Below are 25,802 nucleotides of genomic sequence, written 5' to 3' on the forward strand. Positions count from 1 at the left end.
AAAAGAGAAGGAATGCTCCTTTCTATCATGAGGGAGAGGCTCTATTCTCTTTATTTTAGACTTGTGCATGGATACCACTTTCCACATTTCCAAATTGATGCAGTGCCTCTAAATGCTGTACTGTGTGTTAAATAGCATAACTGAGATCTGGACTTTTGTCTACTTTCCCATTTTCTGCCCTTTCTCATCTCACATCTTAACTACTACATGCCTTCCTCACTGATCTTGCACGTAGTGTCCATTCCACACCCTCCCCTTCTTATTTTCCTGGCTGGGTTTGGTGTATAGCTGTTCTCTTTATGTGTGTTCGGTCAGTGGTTCCCCATGTTTGTCTCTGCCTCTCTACCTTCAAGGTCTGATGTGACTTAGAATTCTTCAGTTATCCTCTCTTGAAGAGTTACTGGATCTCAGGCCATTATTTATTCCAAAAGGATTGCCAGTTTTGAGTTCTTCTGAAGCTTTCCAACAGGAATGTTTATTTCCTGCTATTAAATTTTTTTTGGCTGAAATATGTACAATATTGATAAATGTTATTAATGTGTACAAAATGTATGTTTGTGGAACTCAATGTGAGCAGAAGCAAGTGGCAGTAAGATGCTGTGGGAGGAAGGACAAGCAGATGGTGACAGAAACCGCTCTTTCTGAATTTGTAGTTGCTGCTGAGTCCAGATGACACAAGAAGTAGAATTCTTGATTTGGTTTCCAGTAGGATATGTAGCAAATGTTTGATTTACAGTTGAAATGATACGTTTGGTCTTTTCTTCTCATTGTACTCTTTGTGCTTCATCCTCCAAGGTGTGGTTTGCCTTCTTGTAGTTAGGGAAGTGGTATTTATAATAATTAGCTTCTCTCTTTTTCCATGGAACTATATTTCAGAGATGCTGTTGAAATATTACCTAAATAAAACCAGAATTAAAAAACAAATCTTCACTACTTCACTTTCATTAATGTTTAAACTACACTTTGAGTCAAAGAAACATCAGGAAAGATCAACCACAGAGACTATTAACATATCAGTGTAAGTTTGAAGAGCTTCTAGAGCTTCTAAGTTTCTTCACATGTGTTAAGCCTGAGGTCCAAACTATACTGAAGGATCATGCCTGGGGAAGAAGCAGAACATCTCTACTACTGGCACCATAAGTAACCCTTGTGACAGAACCATCAACAATCTGAGCCGTGAGCACTCTAGTCACTTCCAAGGGGGAAGTAAGCAACTGCTAGATACTGGAATAAACGCTCACAAAACATCCTTAAAGGGCAAAAGAGTTGTAAATATCTAAAGTCAGTGACTGTAATGCTGTATGAGTTCACTTTGAGGTATTCTTTAAGTAAACCTTAGCTACTCAAAATTTAAAATATTATGTGAAACTGCATATTTCAATGAAATTCCAGATTGATTACACTTCTGCCTTACGTTGTTCCATCTTTCCTTCCCTTTCATTCTAAAGTTGGAGACCCCTGTGTTAGGGATTCAGACAATGAATCCTTTTATCTAGCACTTGCATTCATTATTCATTGTGCATTGTCAGTGGATTGCTGCTTCAGGCCTGAATTAGAGATAATTAATCTTAGAAAAGCACTTGTAATTTCACACTTTATGAAGCACTGTTGTCTCAGCACAGCAGTGCTGTGGTGGCAAAATACTCTAATGCTCATTGTTGCTATGCGGTATCATATCTCTTAATATTCATGTACATTCAAGTCTTTATTTTGCTTGCTTGTCTGTAGGTTTATGTTACAGCAGTTGTGTACACAACAGTTTGTGTTTTGCTTTAGAAATGTTTTTTGATGTTTTTATTTTATACAGAATTTCAAACAGAAATAGGTTGAATTGTCATTTAAATGGTGAGGTTAGAAAGGCCTTTATCCTTTCCAATACTGAAAAGGAAAACTTGGAAAAGTGATGAAACTTTAGAGCAAGAGGCATCGAGTAGATTTCCCAACTTGGCATGTCACTTCAGATGAGTTAAATCAGTAGCTGGTAATTGATCAGATACAGTCTACACTTAGAAGCTAAGGGCTGGTGTTTTCCCTGTGGTGGTTAAATGTTTCTAAACCTTCTTGCTATGCACATAGCCTTCTAGGAGCTCTAGTTGCATGTGACAGCATGTATGTAAGAACTTCGCTGAGGAAGCTGATTTCATCTATTGCAGCCTGCTTGTTTACACATCTGCATAGGGAACAGCTCATGCTCTGTATCTTACAACAGCGTAAAAACTGTTCTAAAAATATCAATATCTCTTGACAGTACTTAAAGCTGATATTTCTAGACTGCTGAAAGAAAAAATTATAATCTACGCCCACATGAAGGTACTGGAGAAGTGATTCAATGCAAAGGTATCAGAGATCTCTTAGTTGCATAGCACACAGAGAGGAATATTTTGGAATAAGTGTCAATGTGTGCTTGTCCTTCTACTCTTCGTTTGTATGCTGTTGATTGCACTAGGACATGAAGAACTGAGAGCTTAAAATAGACTTTTTGTTTTACTTAGCGTTCTTGCTAAGTGGAAAAAAAATTGATAAGAGCTTTTAAAATGTTCTCTTAAGTCTCTTCAGCTGTATTTGCCTAACTTTTTTCAGGAATTTCACAGTAATTGCTAACTAAGCTATAGTGCTTACTGTAATGAGATTTTTTGATTACACTCTTTGTGAAAACTGGCACATCATAAAAACACTTAATATAATTTTTGCTTATTATTAGGTTGTCCACGGCAAACATAATTCCTTTGTAGGAATGTTAATCTTATCATAGTCCTTGATAATAGAAATTGGGGAAAAATAATGAAAATTTTAAATGAGTGTGTTACACTGTGCAATTTGTGCTGACTAGAGAAACAGACCTCCAACCTGAACTACCCTGTGATCCTGACCTCATAAGTGGAGTCAAGATTTAGAATTTATTGTTAGTCTAATTAATGCCCTAGCAGTCTAATCAAAAAACGCAGCAGCGTTTATGGTTAGCCGATTACAGTGATGCTAACACTTGTAGTCTCATTACCGCTAGTTCCCAATAGTCGATGTAAACACACTTCTTCGCATCAGCCCTGTTCAGGCTCACCCTTCCCGCGTCCCGAGCAACGCTGGGAGGAGGGTGCTGGCGGTGGCTCCACGTGGGGTTATGCTGAGAGCTTTCAAGCAGTCAGCTGCTAATGCTTTGTCTTAGTCTAAAAGTTTACCGGTGTTAATCTCTCTGGTTTTGTTAGACCTTTATTGTATCTTCTGTAATTTCCTTCAGACCACGCAGTTGCACGAAGCTGAGCTGAATCTAAAGCCAAGTTAGACACACGTCATCTGACTGTAGTGACTTCTTCACAGCTGATTCTCCCAACTGCAAGGTGTGTGCTGCTACAGCTAAAGCCAGCTCGAGAGAGCAGTTCAGACCAAGGGAAGTCCAGAGAAAAGGTTGCAAGCCCTTAGGCCGTGTGTTTCTGAGGCAGGCGGAGGCCTGTGGCCTGCTGATAGCAATTGCAATACCACCTTTATAGGGCTACAAATTGTGCGCGCGCGCGGGAAGTCTGCGTGCCGCGTGTGCGCTGGAGAGCGGGGAGCGTAAACTGACCTTTCAGGTCGGCTTGCGGCGTAGGAGTAGCTGGAGGTGGAATTAGTCTGCTGGCAAAGCTACGCGCTGTTACAGCTGTGGTGGAAGTACTGACATCTCTTCATATTGTTACATTAATGGCCAGCCTGTGGTAAACCACAAGCAAAGGGCAGTTTCTCCTGCGCGGTTATCTGGTCAGCAGCAGCTCCTGCAGAACAAGCCTTCTGATCACTGCCAGGTGCCATGTGTAATTTTGACATGCACTTGAAAGGATGTTCTTAAGCTCTTAAAAAGTCTTTCACTGCGGCTTCCATTTTTCGGTGTGAGACGTTCTTCAGTGCTGAGTCACCCTGTGGTGATGAGGCGCAGAGGTTTTCTCGCTGTGTTTGCAGTAGCCTCCTTGTGGGAGCTGACATGGCTTATTACACTAGGGGCCTCTGATCTGAACTGCAGCGCTTTGGCAAGAGGGAAAGATAATCTCTTCAGAAAGAAAATCTCTGCAAGCTGTTTGAGTCTGTATGGTAGGGCAGAGGTTCTTCCGAGGCCATGGATTGGGTGATTTCTTCTGTTGTTGTTTTGGTTTCTGTTTGGTTTTTTCCCCCCAATCTTACAGTTGGAGGAAGTTAATGTCTGTGAAACTGAAATTCTGGATTTCTGGGAAATGCTGTTTATAGTCTTTTGAGGTTAGATCTGGGTCAAAGTCTAATGGAGATCCTCAAGAAGAATATACAGTAAATGCAGGTTGTCTGCCTTTGTAAGGAACAATAAGATTCAATGTTTCTGTCTTGCTTTATTTTATTTAGGTAATGTTTGAAATAGTTTAACTGAAGCTGTGACAAATTTGCCACTCTGCTGTATGAAGTGTAGCAAAAGTTTAGGGCGTCGTGTCTATAAAACTTAAGTCTGTCCTTTTGTGAGAGCAGCTGCTTGGTCTAGTCTACTCCAGGCTATTTAATAACAAATTAGAGTTGGTGGGAATACCAGCCAGAATACATAAACAAAATTTTGTCTGTCTTTCCTATGCCTTGATCCTAGGTCTTTCATAGTCCTGAGTCTAGCTAGGGCTTTATTTTTGTTGTTTTGTTATTCCTGTATGAGAGGTAATGATTTATATCCCTAGCAGAGGCATAGCTTATAAAAAAAAAAAAATTGCTCATTTAGGTGTGTAGGGAAATACTCCTGGTATAGGTAAGTTAATATGCATCTTGGCATATTCAAACAGTCATTAACAGGTGCAAACTGCCCTGTATTTTTACACAGTGAAACTTTTGGTTTTGAATCTTGAAATTGTGCTATGGGGAATTTCTCCAAATGTTACGAGTAGGTAACTTGTGTACAATTTTCAGTCTAAAATTCTGTCTGCAGCTTTGATTAGGTTCTCCAGTGTTTTTGGAGTTCTCTGCCTATGTCTAATCGCTGTATCATTTAACAGTGACATAAGAATATTCCTTATTTCTCAAACTTAGCAAAAGTGTGAAGCTTCAAGATGTGCCCCTATACCTGTCCCTTTTTTTCCCTGCTCCCTGGTACACACTTTTGTTGATTGTTTTTGGGAGAGGGGGTATAAAATTTTCCATTTGGTGGTCTCTTAGGTTACAGGAAAAGACAATTATGATCTCATGCCTTCCAAGTACTTGCTCAGTTAATGTGCTACCTCTCATATTTAGAACTTTCCGAAGTGTTTCCTAGGAAGATCATTATAGTCCTTCATGACTGTACCAAATACTAGGACTTTAGTCTATTGTCAAAACAATTAAAGAGCAATGCTTTTTTTCGTTCAGAGTTGAGATCTATAACAGATGCAGGCTGTTTCACCTCCTCCACTAAGTTCCCAACCTTAATTCATAAACTATGTTTTCTGTCTTTTCCATCAGTGTTACTTACCTCTTAATACTTGTACCTGTAATTTCATATATAGTACTAACTCTTTTCTTTTACCACATCTGAAATTGCTTTATTAATGTTGGCATTCCTTTCTTGTGACTTACCCTGCTGTGTTTCTGTGAACTCCCCCACAGTCTCCGTCTTGAATAATTGCTTCTAGCTCAGTCTGTTTATTTCCCATCATTCTGGCATTAATATACAAGTAGTTGTGAGATGGTTTATTCGCTTTCTTTCTTGGTGAGTAGTTTTGTTTTCTTCTTTCTTTCCTTCTCCCCCTTCTTACTATCTACAAGCCTGGCATTTCAGTTCCTGACTTGTCTTTTTGTCAAAAAGTGAATCTTGTGTCCACTCCAGGCTGTTTTTTCTTGTGCCGGGTCTGAAGACAGAAGATTGAATGTCTGAAGGGAAGCTGTCGCTAGTCAAGAGCACATGTGTGCTCTGTGAAGACTGTGCTCCATGAATGAAGTCTCTAGACTTCTCCTCTCAGCCAATTAAAGGAATGATAAACTTATTGTGCATAGTGGCATAGAAAATTAAGATGAGGGTTAGCAGATCATATGTGGACTCCCTGATTTGTTTGAACTTCTTTGGAGAGTTCACATGGACAGTTACGCGGTCAGAGATGACCTCTTTGCAGACAGTCAGTACTCAAAGTGCTGTTAATCCTTATATTTGTTTTGGGTTGGTAGCAAGATATGAAATGGAAGTTGTCAGCTGTTGAGCTTTTGATCAGTTTGAGCTGATGGAACCAGGTACCAGTAATCTTCACAGCACATAATACATTTTTTTTTTCTGGAGACTGTCTAGAAAGAAATGATGTGCATAGAGATGATGTAACTGAAAAAGGTAATCTTGTAAATGCTGTGGCAATTACTGAACTCATAGTGCGTCTCTATTATTATTCTGGATAGCTCAAAATGTAATTGGCAGGCCACACAGAAGTTGATGAGTGTGGGGGTTTTTTTATTCAGAAAGTAATGGCAAATGAGGGAGGAAGGGTTCCTTGAAATAACATTTTGGTCATTTCTAATGGAATAGTTGGCAGTGTATGGAGATGCACATCTGAGTAAGTGAAGTGAGAAGGGAACCCAAAGGTGGTAAAAAAAAAAAAAGGGGTGAAACTATAAAGACATTAGATCAAATATAGATGTGTAGAATGTGGACAAGGACTCTAATGGCAGGAAAAAATCTCTCCACTAAAATTTTTGTTTGGAGTTTAATGTGGTTGACTGGAGGAGGCAAAAATGAGATTCATTGCAAAGTAATTTGAAGCAGATGGGAGGTGGGAAAAAAATGAAGAGCAGAGATGTCTAACTGTAAAAGGCTGTAAAAGTCAAGGTGACAGATGAGGGCTTAGGAAAAAGTGCTCTAGTAAACATATTACAGAAGCCAAACCACTCTTTGCTTGCTGAAGGGAAGGAAATGGGAGAGAAAGAATTGGAGGTGACAATGAAGTTTTGATCCTGAGAGAGAGAGTAAAAGTGTATGCATTATTTAGAATAGAAAAGGAAGACTGTAGCAGGATACTAGGGGGAAAAAAGTATGCCCAATACTAGAAAGAATAAGCTTGTGATAATGGTGTAGCAGGAATGGGAGAGGAGGCTGACATTTAGATTAGAACCAGCTTGAAGGAAATGTGCTGCATTATTGCCGTGTGTTTGAACAGATATGCAGAGGTGGCAATTAAGTCATTGGAAAACTTGTACTTACAATGGACTTGTTTCCTATGAGGGGGCTAAAAGAATTGATACTTCAGTGAATCAGTACATCAGAGCATTAGGAATATTTCTTACTGCAATGTTACATCTTGCCACGAAATGCATAACTCAAGTTGCTTTATGGGTGCTATGAAATAATGATAATCATCACTCAATTTGCTGTATTTTTATCACTTAATAAAAATGTCTTATGTCTTGTGCATAGATATTTGATTTAATGGATGCCAAAGCCCGTGCTGACTGCATCAAGGAAATAGATCTTCTTAAGGTAAAAGATTTGTTTAAAAATTGTGCAGCCATCGTTAAAGTATATTAAGTTTTTCATAGATATACTTGAGGTGTCCGCTGTTGTCTGTGTAGTGTTTTTATAAGCCCCACTTACGGAATTTTATAATCTTGATTGCTTTAAAAACTAACATTAAGAAGTAAATTCTATAGAAAAATGGGTAACTTCTCATGCAGAAGTTTCTGCTAAAACCACAGTATTGTAAATAGCTGTGTCCTGTGTATAGTAAAATACTGATTTTAAAAATTGACTTTGCTGTTTCAGCTAAAAATTTAGCACTCTGTTGCATAGATGCATTGAAGCAAAATTCCTCTAAAATTGCAGCTTCAGTCATAATGTTGATCCTAAAATGCCATCATGTTCTTGCAAAATGCTGATCTGTAAATGCTTCTCATAAGCATATACTTTTTGTCTCATACTGAAATAGATTTTAGGGGTTGTTTTGTTTGCCTAAATAAGGATGTTTCATTTGTCAGTTTTAAAAGGTAAAGATGCATTCTACACTAAAATATGCAATATTATTCTGCTTTCTTAGCAATTGAATCATCCAAATGTAATTAAATATTATGCCTCATTCATTGAAGACAATGAACTGAACATAGTGTTGGAATTAGCTGATGCTGGAGATCTCTCTAGAATGATAAAGGTAGGAATTAACTTTTTTTAAAAAAATTAAAAGCTTGTAACATTCAACTTCTTTTGGCTTTTCATTCTGTGTGCTCATCACTGGGTGAAATGCAGTGAGAAAGTCAGGAACTGTGGAGAAAAGTGGAGTGTTTAGACTGAATTTTATAAATGTGTGCCAAATATTGTACTTATATAAGTATTTTTAACACTGTTGCCCAGAATGTTAGTGCAGAGAGGGACATAAGTAGACTGAAATTATGTTGGCGCTGGGGAGAAGAAAAAAATTCTGAAGAAAAGCACTGTCACCACCATTTGGAACAATATATTTTGGTGGCATTCTTGATTTTTGGCACAATTGTGTTTTGTGTTCAAATATTCTATTCTCTGTGATAGTAGTGAAGGCAGAGAAGGGCTGGTGTCATAAGGCAGAAGTTTCTTCTAGATCTTGAACTTCAACTGCTAACCATTTTAGCAAACAAAATAAATATAAAAATGGAAATAACTGCATCATTTGATAGGTGTAGTTAAATCCTTCTTTATCTTGAGTCTAACAAATATTCTGAAGATATATTTGGTTGAAATCACATGCAGTGAATTTACTGATAAGTGGTTGTGCATTATGGTATAATTGCTTTCTTCTGTGGCTTTTAAATGCCTGTTCTTTATCTAATCAGAAAAATTTATCCAAGACCTGTTGTGTAAACTTTTGTATTCTGAAACTTATATTAACTTTTAACTAGCTTTCTTGTCTGTCTCTGTCATCTGATAACTACTTCCCTTCTTTTCCTACCCTTTTACCTTTGGATCTCGGTTTTAGTATGTCCCTTTGATGTACTTTCTTGTGTGCACACCGTTATTGTTGTCAACAACTCTGGGAACAAATAATGCCAGCCACTTAGCATTTGCTCAGCAGCAGCTGGGCACAGAACAGGGTTCTGCTGTTTTGCTTAGGACCTACATAAATAGGGAATGTTAACTTTTTCATTAAGACTTTCATACTGATTTTTTTTTTTGAGCTTTTGAAGAATATTCCCTTCTAGATTTATAATTGTAGGGTAGGACAGTCAAAATTTCATTCTAAACAGGTTGACAGCGTTCTGTTAATATTTATTTCCAAATCTGATATTTTTCTTCATCTCATGAATTACTTATTCTGTAGGCTTACATTTCATAAAACATAAAGGAAGGTTTGTCTTTTCTTTTGAATGCTGAGTTTTGACACAACAGTTATTAATATGAGTACTCTGTGACAGATTGCCTTATGGCATGTCTGGTCTTATGACCTACTGAAGCTTTTCCCTCTTTTTTCTTTTTTTTTTTTTTTTTTTCTCCCCCTATTTTAAATCCAGTGTGTGAATAATGGCTGCTTCAGTGCAGTTGGCCTCATTACACCTTGTCCAAGGCGGTGGGTATTTCTTGCAGGCTCGATCTCGGAGGAACATTGTGATTGTGCTTTTAACACAGGGATCATGTTTAATGTAGCAAACTTAGATTGCTGTTTGATGTTAATGACAGCCTATCAGGCTATTATTAAATATGTATGAGGTGTCACAATGCACTCCATCTTCATGCTGCTGCTGGAGGAAATGATTTGGTAGACTACTTGGACGGTATGAGTTTCAATGTGAGGCACATCAGTTATATAGCATCTTCTTAAAGAAGTATTTTTAAAATTGCCTGAAAAATAAATGATACGTAATGGTGTGGAAACTTCCTAGCAGAACGACTGCCTGTCATGCTACTGAGGTAAATAACTATGTTGTGTTACTAAAACAAACAAACCATGCTTTGGTTTCCAGTGTTCTTGCCAGAACGCCATTCTAAGTTTGTTGGAAGATGCTGAGGCACCCCCAGAAGCGTGTTTGGGTACTGGACTCGTGTGATTTGTAGAAAGGATGTTTTTGAAATTGTAAATGACCACAGCTTGAATGACACTAAAACCTATGTTAATGTGAGGGGAAAACTGCTTAACTAGTTTACTTGGGTATTAGGACATTCTTGGCTCATCAGAGAATCCTTGCAGCGCTGCTGTGCCTCACAGTGCACCTTAATGAATTCTTTAGTTCTTCCCTTAATGAACCCCATCCTTGCTGCCCAGCTTTTATACCATCCCTCTTTTTACCTGTGAATAATACCGTCTTTGTCCCCATTGACTAGACAACTGAGGAAAATCACTTGGTGCATTGATATGGATTCTAATAGAATTCCTAGAATCTGCTGTTAAAAAAAAAAAAAAAGGGAAAACCCACACACTTGTGCACTGGCATTTACAAATCGCATAATGAAATCAGAGGTATCTCATGTTTTGTCTGTCTCTGTGTGTTTATGTATGTACATACACCATTTAATCCACTTTACCTTATGTTTTTTTAATTTCCTCTGTCAGAGAGATGCTTCAGTACAGCCTCCATTCTCAAAAGTAGGAGGATCCAAAATTGAGGATTTCTTATCTTACAGCTCGTAATGGCCTGGTAGAATTCTTGGATGTGGCGTGTCAGTAATACTGAGTTATTGATAAAACATTATCAGTAAGGGGAAATACTTGCATTTGACTTATAGTTGGTTTTGCACTGGAATATGTACCTTGGTGCTGTGTAACCCCTGTGTAGGGATGGTGAAAGAAGGAAAAATTCTTGATTTTCTGTATCTGTGAATTAGGCTGCTGGATACTATTACATCAAGGATTTTTACATGTGAATAATTATTAACTATTGTGCTAGTTGCCGGTTGCTCATGGTCTGTCGTTTGTCGGTGTCTGTGGTCTCTACTGTGGAACATGGTGATAGTACATGGCTGCCAAGGTTAAGGGTAGCTCATGAGAACTCCTGGTGTTACCTTGTGATGCCACCACCTTTTGCAGTACAAAAATATGTTGTAAAGCAGGTTTGAGGCTTGATCCTTTTTCCTGTCAGTCATGGTTCACCACCACAGATAGTGACAGGGCAAAAATTGTTCTGTGGACTTTTTTGGTTTGTGATTTTTTTGTTTTAAGCATCAGTTGATACCTTGGATAAAGAAAATGCCATAAATAAAAATCTACTAATTGCATTAATCAGGAAAATACATTATAATGATTCAGTAAAAAGAACTAGTTAGTAAAGTCTGTGCTGAAGATGTTGAAATGAGAATTTGAACTGTCCTGCAGAATAATTGGCATATTATTTAAGATTAAATATTAAGTTATTAGAAAGACTTGTAAGAAGGGATATTATGAAGACACTAAAATGTTGTGGTAGGTTGTTTTTTTAAAAAAGCAGCAATAAACTTCTGTATCTATTTCATTCCTGCAGATATTTTTAGGTTTTCTCACAAACTATCTTAGCACACAAAAGAATTCCAAACTTTAAACTGAATGAGTCATACAGATCTTAAAGAAGTTAATCATGTTTTGGGAACAAGCATGAAAGCTTGCATCTAAAAAATTGAAAATATGTTTACAGCTTTTTCAAGATAGATGGAAAATAGTTTGAATTCTACAAAATGTCACCTAGGCATTTCACCCACTCTTCAGTGAACAATTTTTGTGTGTATTTTATTTCAAATTTAATTTAAAAAAACCCCCCAACATACTATAATTAGCTAGGTAAACTAAGACAAATACTTTAAAACTTCTCATTGGTATGAAGTTCATATAAATATCTCAGGTTTCTGTATTCGGGAACAGTGAATTCTTTGTCCTTAAACACTTGTTTTTTATAGGACAGTCTAAATACAGTGATAGTCACTTCTTTCCTAGTAACTGGTGCATATCTAAATTGCTTGTTGAAGTAGCTGGAGCTCTGTTTCGACTTGTTTAAAATCTCACTGATTATCATTCTGATGTTTCACCAGTGGTGGATATTTTGGGCTTCACTGTGTGAAGTTGCACCAGACAATTTCTCCTCTCCATACGGTCTGGGATGCAGGCCCTCCTTCCTCTCCCCATGCCAAAATATATTAGCAGTGAGGATTTTTGGAACTTACTTGCAGTACTCTGGGGTTGACTAACTTGCCTGTGCTGCATTACGGAACAGCTTGCCCTTTTTTAAGGGCTTAAAGAGTGGAAAGCAATTTTAGCTTCAGTCATTGGCAGATTTGCCGGCCCAGAGTGCTGCTCCTGCCTGTGTGAAGCAACCACGACTCCATCGCAGAATCCATGTGTCTGCAGCCAGAGGTGGCTACGGGGCGAGATGACAGCCTTTGGGGATTTATAGAGATGTTGTGATGGCCGTGGATTTGCAAGCAACATAGGGACATGGGGTAGTTATTACAGTCTGCTTTATCTTAGGTGTTCCGTGGTGTCTGTGAGGCTGGGCAGCACTGAATGCAGGGTTACTCGCATCGTTCTGAACTTGGGTGGTGATCAGGTACAGGTCAGAAACTTGTGCATGAGTTGCTTTTGTGCATCTTGCCCAGCTGTTCTTGCAGCATGGCAGAGAGTTGAGTGCGCATGTACTGCTACAGAAGCTAATTATTTCTTCTGTCTGCAAACTAGCTGCCCTCGATTGCCGGATGGCTAGTAGCCCATGATTAATCGTTCTCGCTGCAGTGAGGCTGCTTATGTTGCTGAGAATGGAAGCTTGTTACTTGTTTTTTCAAACTATCTTTTGGAGGATTGCTGTCCTGGGGATGCGCTAGAAATAGAGATGTTTTTTCAGGCAGTGGCGTTAGCTGATGAATGTTGATAGCACACATTGGCCATAGTTTGAGTTTGTTTAATTGCAAGAGTGATAATTTTCTTTCGCTGTGATAATTGGAAGAGTAGGAGTATGAAGTCAGGGAAGCATCTGTATAAGGAAGAGGTGCAGTGTCAGAATTTAGCAGGTCAGGTGTTTACCCTTTCCTGGGGCATGACCCAGTGTTTTGGGAAACCCTCAGGTATTAACTGGCTATATTGTTTGGCAATCTCTTTATCATACAAAACATTGATTTACAACTGTAGCAGTTGTAGGAGATAATTGGCATTCATGTTTGCAAGGCTGGTGGGATGATGATGGTGTCTCCAATGTAGCTTGAATGGCAGTGTCCAGAAACTGTATTCTGCTGTGCACACACGTGTGGCAGGGCAGTAACTGTTTGCTGGTACGGTTGCCAAAGATTTAGCTGTTTGAGAATGTGTTTTCAGTTTGTCGAAATACAACAATTTCATACTAAAATGTTACATGCCGGCTGCCCGCTTGAGGGTGTGTGTTTCTAAAAATGTTGTATGATTTAGTAGACAGCTAAGTAAAAATTACTATTCTGCTGAGAAGTACGTTTTTTAATCTATTTTAAAATCTAACAACCATTATATCTGAAATACCATAAGCCCATTGTGTCTTGAAACAGAGACTTAAAACTTGGAAAGGGGATTTTTCCTACAATAATGGCTGTGAAAACTCACCTAAACTTAAATTTCTCTAACACAAGACTTCATGTCCTCAACAGACATTGCTGGAGCATAGCAGCCAAAGTGCAGAATTTCTGTACATGTAGAGCTGCGTGAACCTCTTGCATCTCTTGGTGTCAACAGCATTGTGTACTACCTGAGTGACTATGAATTCTTAAACCTGTGGTATGGGTGACTGAAATGGCTTTGCCAGAAATAGCTTTTGCCAGATGTCTTGGATGGACTGAAGCTTTCCTATCTCTCAGGGGGTATTTATTCTAAAAACACAGGGAAGGGAGTAATCTGAGATGAATGTGGAGAAGACAAAAGACTAGGCAGACAGAAGAGTAGGCTGGGACAAGCAGCTAAGTGACCCTTAAGGGGGGAGAGAGGATCTGACTGGGAATAGGGAAGATAAGTGGGCTGGGGGTAGCTGGTGAGCAGTTTTTGAGAGAAGGTAGACCAGGAAGTTGTGAGGCAAGGCAGTAGAGACGGAGGAGCATAAGAGAATGAGAGTAATGGACTGGGAAACTGTGAAACGGGAATTCCAGTTCTGGACATGAGCACAGTGGGATTAGAGAAGAGCTAGCGTGTTGTTAGAGGATAGGACAGACTGTGCAAGGATCCCAGCGACAGACAGATGGGCAGCCACTGGGGAGAGGGCCTGGATGGGGTAAGTTGGACTGGCTGGGAACAGGATGTGATTGTGTAAATGGAGAAAATGAGATGAAGCAACAGAAGTAGGGAAGGGACAGGTCTGGGATGGGGGCAGAGATGAGACAGGTTGTGTAGGAATTACAGATCACATACAGGGGAATACAAAGAAGAACCTGTCCTGTAATGCACTGCCACGTCAAGTGTGGAACAGGACTCAAGGTTCATGAGTGTTGCTGTTCTGCTTTTGGCAAATGTAAACAAAGTTCTGTGGCAGTACCTATCCGTTACCTCCTGAAGGCTGATACTCTGTTGTGCAACTTGGCCAGCTGCAATACTAGCTGTGGCTGTAAAAGTGCCAACTGGTAAGCTGTGCATAGCAATATAATAGAGAGCCTGCATTTCTGTAGTTATTTTTATGCTTTTGTGAATCTAGGGAATTGCTTATAACCTAAGGAAGCAACACTGAATCTGCAAAATCAAGCATTCAAAGACAGAAAATCCTCCAACCAAAAATCTTGCACTCCAGCAAATTACAGGTTTATTTCTTCTTTGAAGAACCACTGCTCTATTCAGTGTTAAGGGTGCAGCTACTCTGGGCAGGAATCATGGTGGTGCAGTACATATACCACCAATTGTTGCATCTGTGCTGCTGCCTTTGCTGCAGTAATCATTTTCAAGGCAGGGAATTCAAGAAAGACTAAGGTTTCATGGTTAATACTATTTAATCAATTGAATGCTCTTCCAGAGACTATCCTTTCTTACTGTCTCTAGTACTGTTCCTAACGGATACTGTATAAACCACTTCAACCACTGTTTTTTGGTGGAAATTGTAATTGCTCATTTTGTATTTCTGATAATCAAGGTAAAACTCTAGGGTTTGATTTGTAGAAGTATTGGGTGTTCATAACTTGATCTGTTCTGAGTGGAAACTCTGCTTTGAAGATGAACTGTTACAACGTACAACTGCTAAGCACGTTGAAAAGGAGGTGCTGAAAGTGGAGCCAGAATTAATTAACACTTTTGATCTTAATTCTTTGCCCCTATTCTAATCTGTAAAATGTGGATATTACTACCTCATCATTTCTAAGGCCATTTGTGGAGATAAACTTCATGAAGTTTATTTTATTAATTTGATACTCCAGTGTTGCATACCAGGAAGCTGTACCTTTCCCTGAGACTTATATTTAATAATAGGTTTTGAATAGGACACAGTAAATAAAGCCTTCAAACTGCTCATTAGCTGAGTGGCATGGATGAATGAGAAAAGGATCATTTGACATAAAGAAAGAAAACAGAACTGAAAACTGTGCGTGCACACACACTCTCAAGGGGGAGAAATTATGGCGGCTTTAATTCTGAGATTTCGCTTATGCATATATTTACGTCCAAATACTTGACATCATGATTGTGGAAAAAGTATTTCCAAACGAGTCTTTTGTGCATGGTTGTGTATTTTCTTTTCATGGTACTGATTTATCATGATCTGTAAATGCAAATTTTAAAACATGGAATCTGGTTCTTTTGGTTTTCAGCAGTATCTGTGTCTCTTGTGCTTTTTTGTCCCCACCCAGGCTGCTAGGTTTAATTAAAGAACAAAAAAAACCCCACTGCCACCTCACCAATGCCAAATCTCCTGACTCGTAGTCTTTTTGTTTAGCATATGATAATGTTTTATAATATAGAAGAGTTTGGCACCTTGCTGAAGCTACATAATTGATAAATGTTACAAGCTTCAAAATATTTTTTCCTCAATGTTTTTTTCACATTCTATATCACCTTTTGTCATGGTTTAACAAAAAAAAATATTTTTTTCTTGTAAAGACTTGAAGAAGATAGTGTAACTTGAAGAAACATATAATATGTTAGGATACTGTAACACAGAATGTGCTGATTACAGATCAAAGCTAAATTATTTTTATGTGCCTTTTCCTAAAGGAGAAACCTGGGCCTTTGAACCGCAGTCAGGCTAATTTTTTGCCACTAATTTTTATAGAGCTACTAAAAAAAATATTTTTCTGAAACTTCCTCACCGTGTGTCCGCCCCGCCCCCCCCAATTAAAAAATAGTGCATCATTATTCAACTTTGTGTATATACATGCCAGCTATGTAGAAGGTAAAAAAGGGGTGCTGGGTGTTCTTAGGGGAAACAGTCACTCTATAGATGGAGATGCGAAATCCTAAAAGAAAAAGCAAAGGCATGGAGCCCTGCCAAGGCAGGAGAGCTAGTTCTGGTAAGCTCCTGCTCCCCGTACGTGCGTGTTACCGGGGTGTCTGACAGGTGCCCGACTGTCAGCATCTGCCCTCCACCGCAGGTAACCAGAGCGGGAGCAGTGGCAGCAGTTTCCGTCCGTGTGCTGGCGGGAGGAAAGCTGACTGGTCCTGCGGTTTATAACCAGTGGGGTAATTGGGCTGGGTTTTTGCCAGGCAGCCTTGTTCGTTTTCCTGCGAATCAGCCGTTGTCGGTGTCTGCCACTGGAGCAATAAGAATTAGCAGGCAGATTTTCTGCTAAAATAATTAGACTATCAACACTGTTTTGTCTTGTGGACAGTCCCCTTCACAGACACCACACCTGAAGCTATTGTGCAAGCTGGCTGGCTGTACTTGGAGAGTAACGCTGTCAGTCAGCTATGAAAAGTTGACTTGATGTTAAACTTCATTTAACTATTACACAAGCTGTTCCAGTAGCTCTAACTGGGGTAGAAATGCTTGGGCTATTTCATCTCCACCTTTGCCCTCTGGTGCTAGAATTGCCTGGCTCCTTGAAGCTTCAAAGAGCAGGGAGAATTTAAAGATTGTATTAAATAATAGTTCTGGGTGCTTTTCTTGTTTGAAACACCCTGTAAACAATACTTGTAGATTAGTTTCAGTTTTTCACACAGCAGTGTTTGAAAAAATCGCAGTGTCAGTGTTTGTGCTATACAAATAACTTTCTGAGAATGAAGAGAGGTTTTGAATTTGTCTGTAGTAAAAAGAAAAAGTTAAGATAGTAGCTTCTGTATTTACTATGTCATGTTATTCCTTTTTATTAGGAAGTACAGTTAATGATTCAAGCACGAGTTTCACCTCCTCATGCTGTATCAGTTTTCCCAAGGGGATTTATTGGAGAGATGCATGTAAACAAATATGTTGAATTTAAATATGTGGCTATGTGTTTTAAGAAGCCCCGCTCAGCGGTAATAGCAGAGACAATGAAAATGATGCAGTATGGGAAATTTTATTTTAGTGCCTCTGCAAGTAGATCTGATTTCAGTAGGTGATCTTTATCTCTGAACACTCTGTGCTCTTGCTTTTTTGCATGAGCAAAAATGTTGGGTGAAACAGAGTGACTGTAGGTGGACTACTCAACAAGGAAAAATGAAATGAATCCTTGCAAAGGCAATTGCATACAATGTGTGTGTGTATATATCTATAAAGTGACTGTTCAGAGCTGTCTAAGGGTTTAATCAGCAGTCTTAACTGTCTGATTAATAGATTATTAGCATAAAAGAACATATACTAAAAATGGAAAACACGACAATTTTGACGTGCATTTTTCTTACAAGGCTTTATTTCTTGTAAGTAGATGTCTTTATTTTGATTCTCTGTGAAAGAAGATTGTGTTTGAGAAGATGTTTCTATGTCAATTATGTGGTGTCCATGTGGTGGGCTATCCATTTATTTATTTATTTATTTATTTGGAAAGACCGCAGTTTCATTCTACTGATTTGGCCTTCTGATGCTAGTAGGTACTTCTTTTAGTATAATTATTTTGCCTATTAGTTTTTGTATTGTGACTTAGTCTTTTATTGCTATTGATTAAATAAAGTTATTTGTTGTATCGTAAGATCACTAATAGAGGAAGATTGATTTTTTTTTAATATATTTTTTTTTTTGTGGATTCTGGAAAGAAAAAATAAATGTATGGCATCTTCAGTAACTGCAGATGTAAAGAACTGTAAAGAAAGGTTGGAAAAAGAACCAGATGAATATTTAAAAAAAAAAACTGTTATTAGTTACTTCATTGGCCAAGTACTTGTTACTTTCTCTGTGTTCAGTTGATAGATGCCAAATAGTTTGGAATTTTTTTTATTTGTTCTGTTTTTACAGCTAAGAGACAGCTGCTATTCTTGAAATGTAGGCAAATCTCATCACCTTGTGATCAAATTGAATGAATGAATCAAGATGTGGTGGAAAGTTCTATTTTTGTTCTGCATAGAAAGCAAGGAAGAATGGCAGAAAACTTACCACAGTCTAAAGAGATAGGCAGCTGAATTAATGAATGAACAGAGCCAGACAAAGCTTCTAGGACGCTGCTTTCCTACTAAAATTATACAGCCTTTTAAACAGAAAGTAAGACTTCTGCAGAAGCTTCATTTCTATATACTTGAGTCTCTGATCTTGACTCTGAAATGTAGAGATGTTGAAGTCCATCTTCACTGGTCTATCTTTTTGATCCTGCATGGCCTTGCTACTTCTGTTTTGTTTCTGTTGTATTATTCACTGAGTGAGAACTCTTGCTTGCACTTCCATAATTCTGTGTTACAGCTGCCTGACCTCCTCTGTCCTCTCTCTGTTCTTTCTGCCTAGTCCATATTAAAAAAAGATGCCCAAAGAAAAAGAGACAGAAATGGCCAAGAACTTCATTACTCAGAAGATCCTTGTAATAATCCTTTCTGTATCAATTTCCTCTTGATGAAGTTCAGATTTCTTCCCACAAGTATCTGGCTGTTGAATCACTGTGTTCTGATAAGTCTATGCAATAAAATGTAAAAAAACCAAGCAAAAAAAACCCCCAAACCACAAACAACAATAGCAAAAAACCACAAAACCAAACAAAAAACCAAACACCAAAACCTTCACATTTTTGTAAGCCAGAAGTGAAGTCACCAGAACAGACAGGTGTGATCAAGATCTTAATTAAAACATGAAAGACAGGAAAAGAAATCTATTTAAAGCAAGGCATTGATCATTCTCATTTTACTTTTCCCCAAAGTTCTCCCTTTCAGAAGGCAACTCTAGCCTAGAGCATGCACAGGTATATGTTCAGGTGGGCTTTTTTGACAGTTTCACAGACTTTTTTTTTTTTTTTAATAATGACTCTGCAAAATTGTGTAGATGATCAGTTTATCATCTTTCTGCAAGAGATGTTCATAAACTTCTTGCTTTCTAGAGTCCAGTTTGTCTCTTGAACACTCACTGTTTTTTTTTTAATCTTTTTTACTTTTTTTTTGGTCCTATTCAGTGAGGTCTAAACCAGGCTAAATCACACCTTTAAAATTCTCTAAGACACTAATGTAAGAACTGAATGCTAAATGTTTTCCAAGCATGGTTACTGAGACGTAGGCAGTCATATCTGAAATCCCGAATTGTATTGAAATCACCTATACTCACTGTTCTTTACTCATCTGCAGGAAATCCTTGGTTTTATTATAAAAGCCAAACATAGTCCTGCATATATCCTTTAAGAATATTCTCTGAATGGTGCTTGTTAAGCCTAGATAAGACCATTTGCTAACGGCTCTCAGTTTTGCTTTCAGAATTTGACTTGTAAAGCATCATCTTTACAAACTCAGTGTAATATAATCCCATGCTTTTATATTGGCTTTCAAGTTTTCTCCCTATTTATCTTTTACTTTTTTTTATGCCTCCAAGAAACTGAATGGCATATGCTATTTAGGTGCAGGGCAGCTGTATTTAACTTTACTGGGATGGAAACATTTGAAGAATATTTAATTTTTCTTTTAGCCATTCATTAGAGAAAACTAGTTGAGTTCTGTTTTCCTATAATGAAACTGCTCAGTCATTCTGTAAAAAGGGATGAGAAGATGAACTGATGATACAACCTGCCTACCTTAAAGCTCCTTAAGGCATTTGAATAGCAAATTTATGACCACAAAAAATTCCTGTTGCCTTAAATGACTGAATTGCAGTTTTATCTGTACTGACATTGTGAAAACTCTTCAAAGTAGTTTTTTGTGATTCCATTCTCAAAGACAGAGATGGAAATTTCATGGGATATGGCTTTTTGAAGCAAATAATTCTTGCTGGGAGAGTGGTGCCTGAGCATGCCTGGTATTCTCAGTTTACGTGATAAAACACTAGCTTGCAACACTGCCCAAATTTTTAATGCACATGCACAAGCAGTTCCCTTTTTTTCACAGTTTCAACTATGTTGAGACTGATCTTTCACCCCAAACAGGATTATGTTGGTTTTTTTAATGTCACATCCTAGAAGGTCAGTGGTCTGAGGGGCCTCAGGACTGTCCTTTGAGCCTCAGACAGGTGGAGGAAGCAGAATAGTAAAAATGTTGAAAATGGGAGTACTTTAGAAAGCTGTCTGTCAGGCTATATTCCTTTGAGGTCAAATTTGGGCAGGTAGTAGCAACATGTATACAATGGGAGAAAACTGTATTGAGTTAACTTAATTATGTGGCCCTTAGGATGCTTGAGACATTACAGCTCTAGGCAGTGAGTTAGTTTCCATATTAACTGTTTGTGGTGCTACTACACCCTGCTACAACAGAGGTTATAAATTATTCTTTTGGCATTGTATCTTCTGCATTTTGGCTTCCCTGCAGGAAGGGGGCAAAACGCACAAGCGTAAGAACTGCATTTTGCATTGTGGACTATTTTAAAATGGAGGAGAGAAGGATCCTGCTTGGAATATGGTTAAGATGTGCTATATGAATTTAACTGTACTGTTCGTCATAAAATAGGTTTGACCAAGTTTTCCATCAACTTATATTTTGTGTTAGGAAGGCAAGGTTCTAAACAGGTATGGGATTCCTTCTCCTTACTGACTTTTCTCAGAATTAACACTGCCTGCTGGACTGTTTTCCTAGAAACATACAAGTTGTTTCAATAGCTAGTTTTTCAAAATCAATCTTTTTTTGGTAGTGGAGGCTTTTCATCACTATTTTGTCTGGACAGCAGCCCAAGAAAACATGGAGAATGTGTATTTTGATGGAAGATTGGTGTAATTAATTACTACAGAAAACAATGTTCAGTGCATATATTTTAAAGATACTGGAATATTTTTAAACCTATACAAGTGAAAATGGTGCCTATTTCTTTGTTTAACCATTGTTAACAAATCTAGCAGCTCTCTTTTGCATCCCCTTATCCTTAGATGGATAAATTCTGCAAGGTTAATAATATTGATGCTTTCAGGAAGAGAAGCTATTATCATGCAAAATTATTAATGCCTTCAGTAGAACGAAACTATGTCTTAAACTGTTATTATATTGCATGCTTGCACTGTAAGAAGTGAAGCTGATTTTGTAGTGTATAATCAGCTACAGTGTTAGAGATGGCAAATGAATAAAATGTTAAAAGAATACTTGTACATAAATACTTTGAAAGTACACTGATGTGCTTTAAGTACGTCAGAATGGAAATCTGTAATGGAAAATCTTCCCATTTCAGACATGTGGTGAATGGTGTTTCATCACTGCTTGTACTTAGATTTGAGTTAAAAAAATAGTAATTCAGAATGTTTAGATAAAGTACCTAGTTACAATTATGATAATTTCAGAATGCATTTTAAATCAAGGAAATATGCTTTCATGTGTACATACTTACATGTATTGTGTATTTGTTTTTAAATGAAAAGAAACCTGGTCTCCATCTTCCTGTTGACATCAAACAATCCTCTGATATGCAAATCCAGCTATGGGGAGAACAGATACACAGGGTTTGTTTGGATTCAGTCCAAGACTGAGAGAAAATTCTATTTAAATAAGTAATTTATATGTTTTGCCTCATTTAAATGAAAATGCATTTTGAAATAATCCCTATAACTAAAAACATTTTGGTGAAATGTTATGATCCTTTTACCACTGATGCATTTTGCTATAGCTAGTTTAAAAACACCTTTCTCATACTGCTGCATGTCTCTAATATGTAGTCGCAGCTGTCAACTTCTCAGTGGTACATAATATATGAAAATATTTTTATTTGTCCAGAGTAATAAATGTTTATTGTATGAACTTTCTTAGTGTGTGCATGAGTGTGAAGTGTGTGTGTGTAGGCATGCTATTAAAGTATGTTGAAGTACTTTGCTTTTATCTAAAATTTTGCTAGCATTAATGTTCATGTATTTTCTTTGTGTACTTAACTTTAAAATCTGTTAAAAAGAGAGACTAAATGAGCAACAATTTTTCAGTTGTCTTACCTTTAGCTGCAAAACTTATAATGATCAAACTTGCATGTTTTAGCATTGGCTGAATTCCAGGTTTTCGGTATGTATTTTTGGAGGACTGTGTTATTCCAGTCACTGAATATAATAGTTGAAGGAGATGAGTGTAGCAGAGCATAATTATGTTTCACGTAAGCTTTAACAGGCTATTGAACTGTTACCAGTGATCGGTAATGGTTGTTTATACAGGATGGAAAATACTTGAACAGGAGCTAGATCACTCTGAAATTTTCAGAAATCACAGTTCCTTTAGTCCCCTTTTATGCATTGCAGAAGTTTCGAAGACTAATCTGATTGACTCTTCTTAGATGATCTTTGTTTGTGATTGTGTGTCGCTACTATTTTTTTTTTCCTATTTAGAAAATGAGGATATGGAAATCAATGTTGGTGTAAGGAAGTACTTCATTTGGGAAGTTCTGTGGCACATACCTTTATATCTGACCATTACTTGTTCTGTGGCCACTTACTCTATGCTAGAGTATTCTGACCACATTAATCCTGTACTGAGGATTGCTAAATATCATGTAAAGGTTTTCTTAGGGATAGCAGTTATATTTCATTAATGTCATTTGTGGTTCTATGTGTTTGCTGACTTAAACACATACGTTGATGATTCTGTGTATTAATATTTAAGGGAAAAGCTTTCTGTGTCAAGAAATTTTGTTAAACCTTTCTCATTAGGTTGTGAGCTTCTTGTATAATCTCAAGTGTATAATGTATAATCTCATCCTGTATAATCGTTTTTTAAATGAAGGATTTTCTATATTTTCTTTTTTCCAGTCATTTAATGCAAGTTTTAAATTTTAATATTAAGTGTCCATCCTTTTCTTTTTAAGCATTTTAAGAAACAGAAGAGATTGATTCCTGAAAGGACAGTTTGGAAGTACTTTGTTCAGCTTTGCAGTGCCTTGGAACACATGCATTCTCGTCGTGTTATGCATAGAGGTAATATAGGATCAAAGATGATTTGTCTTTACTAAACCTTTTATTATGTGAGAATTAAGCTGGTTCAATGCAAATGACACCAAATAAAGTCATAATGGAATCAATTTTGACAGCTGACACAATGTATGTTTCTGAAATGTTTTATAAGTAATGGAGAAGTGTGACAGGAGTGTGTGGTTGTGTATCTGTTGCAACAGGCATTTGTTTACAGCAGTAGCTTGTGACACCAAGTTTTCAAAACAAGTGATAGTTTTGTAAGTGATGGAGACCTTGCCACTGCTGCCTCTTTGCTTGCTCAGTTAATTTTGCTGTCTCTTATTTTCTGTCCTGTTCTTCTTCTTCTTCTGTATTTGCCCGTTGTCTCTCCCAAGTATTGTTACCTGCATTCTTGCACAACTATCCATCCATTCTTTTCACCTCCTGCACTTTTTTTCTTACAAAAGTATTTGCCTCTCGCCATGCCTTCTGATGATGTATAGGCCCTTCTCCCACTCGCTTATCTACTGGATTATGTGCAGCTGTGAACATTTTCTCCCCTTCTCTGCTCCTCTCCACCATTTCCAATCTCTGTGTCAAGTACTGTGTCCTAACAGCGCTTGTAGTTGCCAGCTATCCCTGTCAGGTACTAAATCTCTTCTACCCATTTTAAGCCTCTGTACTGCTGTCCTTTGTATGTTGTCTTCACTTTACCTTATAACTCTTGAGTCAAAGAAAACAGATCATAGTACAGCTGTTTCTCAGATGTACAATTTTTTTTGCCTTGGAAATCCCTCTGGCTTTGAGTTGCAAGTTGTATATGGGCTGCCTTTCTAGGTTCAGGTGAAATTGCAAAAAGTCCCTCTATCTGCTGAGCTTTGTGATTTGCAGCTAGAGATGTTGCACTCTTCAGCAGATCAACTTAGATGCCCCTGCCCCGCTTTCCCTTGTGATTCTTCTTTTTTCTTTTTTTTTTCCCTTTTACATTTGTACAGATATCTGCAAGTGCAAATTATGAAGAGAGGACATAAATTACACATTCTTTCCATAGGGTATAAATATCTTCTTTTAGTGCTTTTATGACTAAAGTAGTTTATTTTAGTGTATTTTAGCTCCAAACCAAAATGAGTTTAAATTCCTTAAACTGAGATACTACCTTCAAAGCTTCTGGCAGACCTACAGCAAATCTAACAGTTCCATGGTTATGCACCGAAATCAATGACAATTAAACCTATTTTTAAGTTGAGCTGATATCCGTGTTGGATTGTTACATAAAGTGTGATCCAAACTCCTGATAACTAGGTCAGATAGCAGCATAACATAATTGCTTCTGTCTTTCTAAAGCTTACAAGGTTTTGTCACTTTTTACTGGGAACCTGAAAATGCTGGTGTTTGAAGGGTTATTCCTTTCGCTGTACCCATATCTTATGCAAACTGTAATTGCGTTTTATCAAAGTTAAGTGATTTTCTTAAAGTTCAGAGCCACAGCACATTGCTGTTGAGCTGAGTAAGAACTAAGCTCACTTGCCAAGCAAATATCAGGTCAGTTTATTTAGAAGACGAACAGGATAGGTACCTTGTTAAAAATCATAAAATAAAAGTCTTTGTTGTCTCTAAAGGATTGGATTAAAACTTAAACTGAATATTACTTGTGAAAAATAACTGTCTGGGGTATACATCATTATTTTTCTTTGTTTCTATTTGATTAGCCCAATTCCATTGATGAGTTCAAATAACCATTCTCCTGAGTAAAACGTGCTTTTTTTTTTTTTTTTAATGCCTGCCATTAAAGAGAATCAGTTAGCTATTTCAAATAAATAACATCATGCCACTGTGGGTAATATGGTAAGCAAAAGTGATGAAAAATATATTTTACAGTTCTTGAACATATTTTTTGTCTGTTAGTTAAGATATGAGAGGTTTTCTAGTTCTAATGGAAGTCCTTATATATAGCTTATATAAAATAGTAATGAACTCCTGTATATGCTTCTTTGGGTGTGTGAGTTTTTGTGGGGTATTTTGTTTGCTTTTGTTGGTTGTTTGTTTTTTAAAATACTTTCCATGGCTCTTAATTTTTTGTTTGGGTGATATTTGTACTATTAAAATAGTTAATTTGAAATTCAGAATCTCAGACTTGCTCTTTCTGAACAGCCCGGTCAAATTTTGCTAATATTAGCTGTAAATAAAAGCCTCTTTTTGGTCTGTTTTTTTTTTTTCCCCCCAGATATAAAGCCAGCTAATGTGTTCATTACAGCTACAGGGGTAGTAAAGCTTGGAGACCTTGGACTTGGTCGATTTTTCAGCTCCAAAACCACAGCTGCACATTCTTTAGGTAAGCTTTCTCTGAGATACAGGTGTTGGGGAGGTGGGTGTTTTTTTTTTTACGTTGTGGAAATACTGTGCCCGCTCATGAGGAGGAAGAAAAGGGTTAGGTCCTGCTAAAACTTTAATTAAGTAATAATAAACCCGGTCAGCACCATGGACAAATCCCAAAAAGCTGTAACCCTGAGATGTCCCTTTCAGCAGTGCAGATCATTGGGGTTTTTGTTGTTGTCCTCGCCCTGCTCCCCCTTTATTTGAATCATTTAATGTACATTCCTGGCTCAAAACAGAGTAGTGTTTTCTAGAAATGCTAGGCAAAAATAAG

The 25,802-nt window shown here is 37.6% G+C and overlaps 1 protein-coding gene across 1 annotated transcript in view; it reads left to right on the forward strand.

The window, feature by feature from the left end:
* The window catches only part of NEK7 (NIMA related kinase 7), a gene marked incomplete at its 3' end in the record, with an annotated part of 54,197 nt that overhangs the window by 8,918 nt on the left and 19,477 nt on the right, over positions 1-25,802 (forward strand). Inside the window, exons 3-6 of the mRNA XM_082002927.1 lie at positions 7,346-7,408; positions 7,962-8,072; positions 23,071-23,179; positions 25,380-25,487. Of these exons, the coding sequence (XP_081859053.1) occupies positions 7,346-7,408; positions 7,962-8,072; positions 23,071-23,179; positions 25,380-25,487 (391 nt within the window). The remainder of the gene's footprint in view (positions 1-7,345; positions 7,409-7,961; positions 8,073-23,070; positions 23,180-25,379; positions 25,488-25,802) is intronic.

This window comes from Phaethon aethereus, assembly GCF_964289735.1.
Source record: "Phaethon aethereus genome assembly, chromosome: 8".
In the NCBI taxonomy this organism is placed as follows: Eukaryota; Metazoa; Chordata; class Aves; order Phaethontiformes; family Phaethontidae; genus Phaethon; species Phaethon aethereus.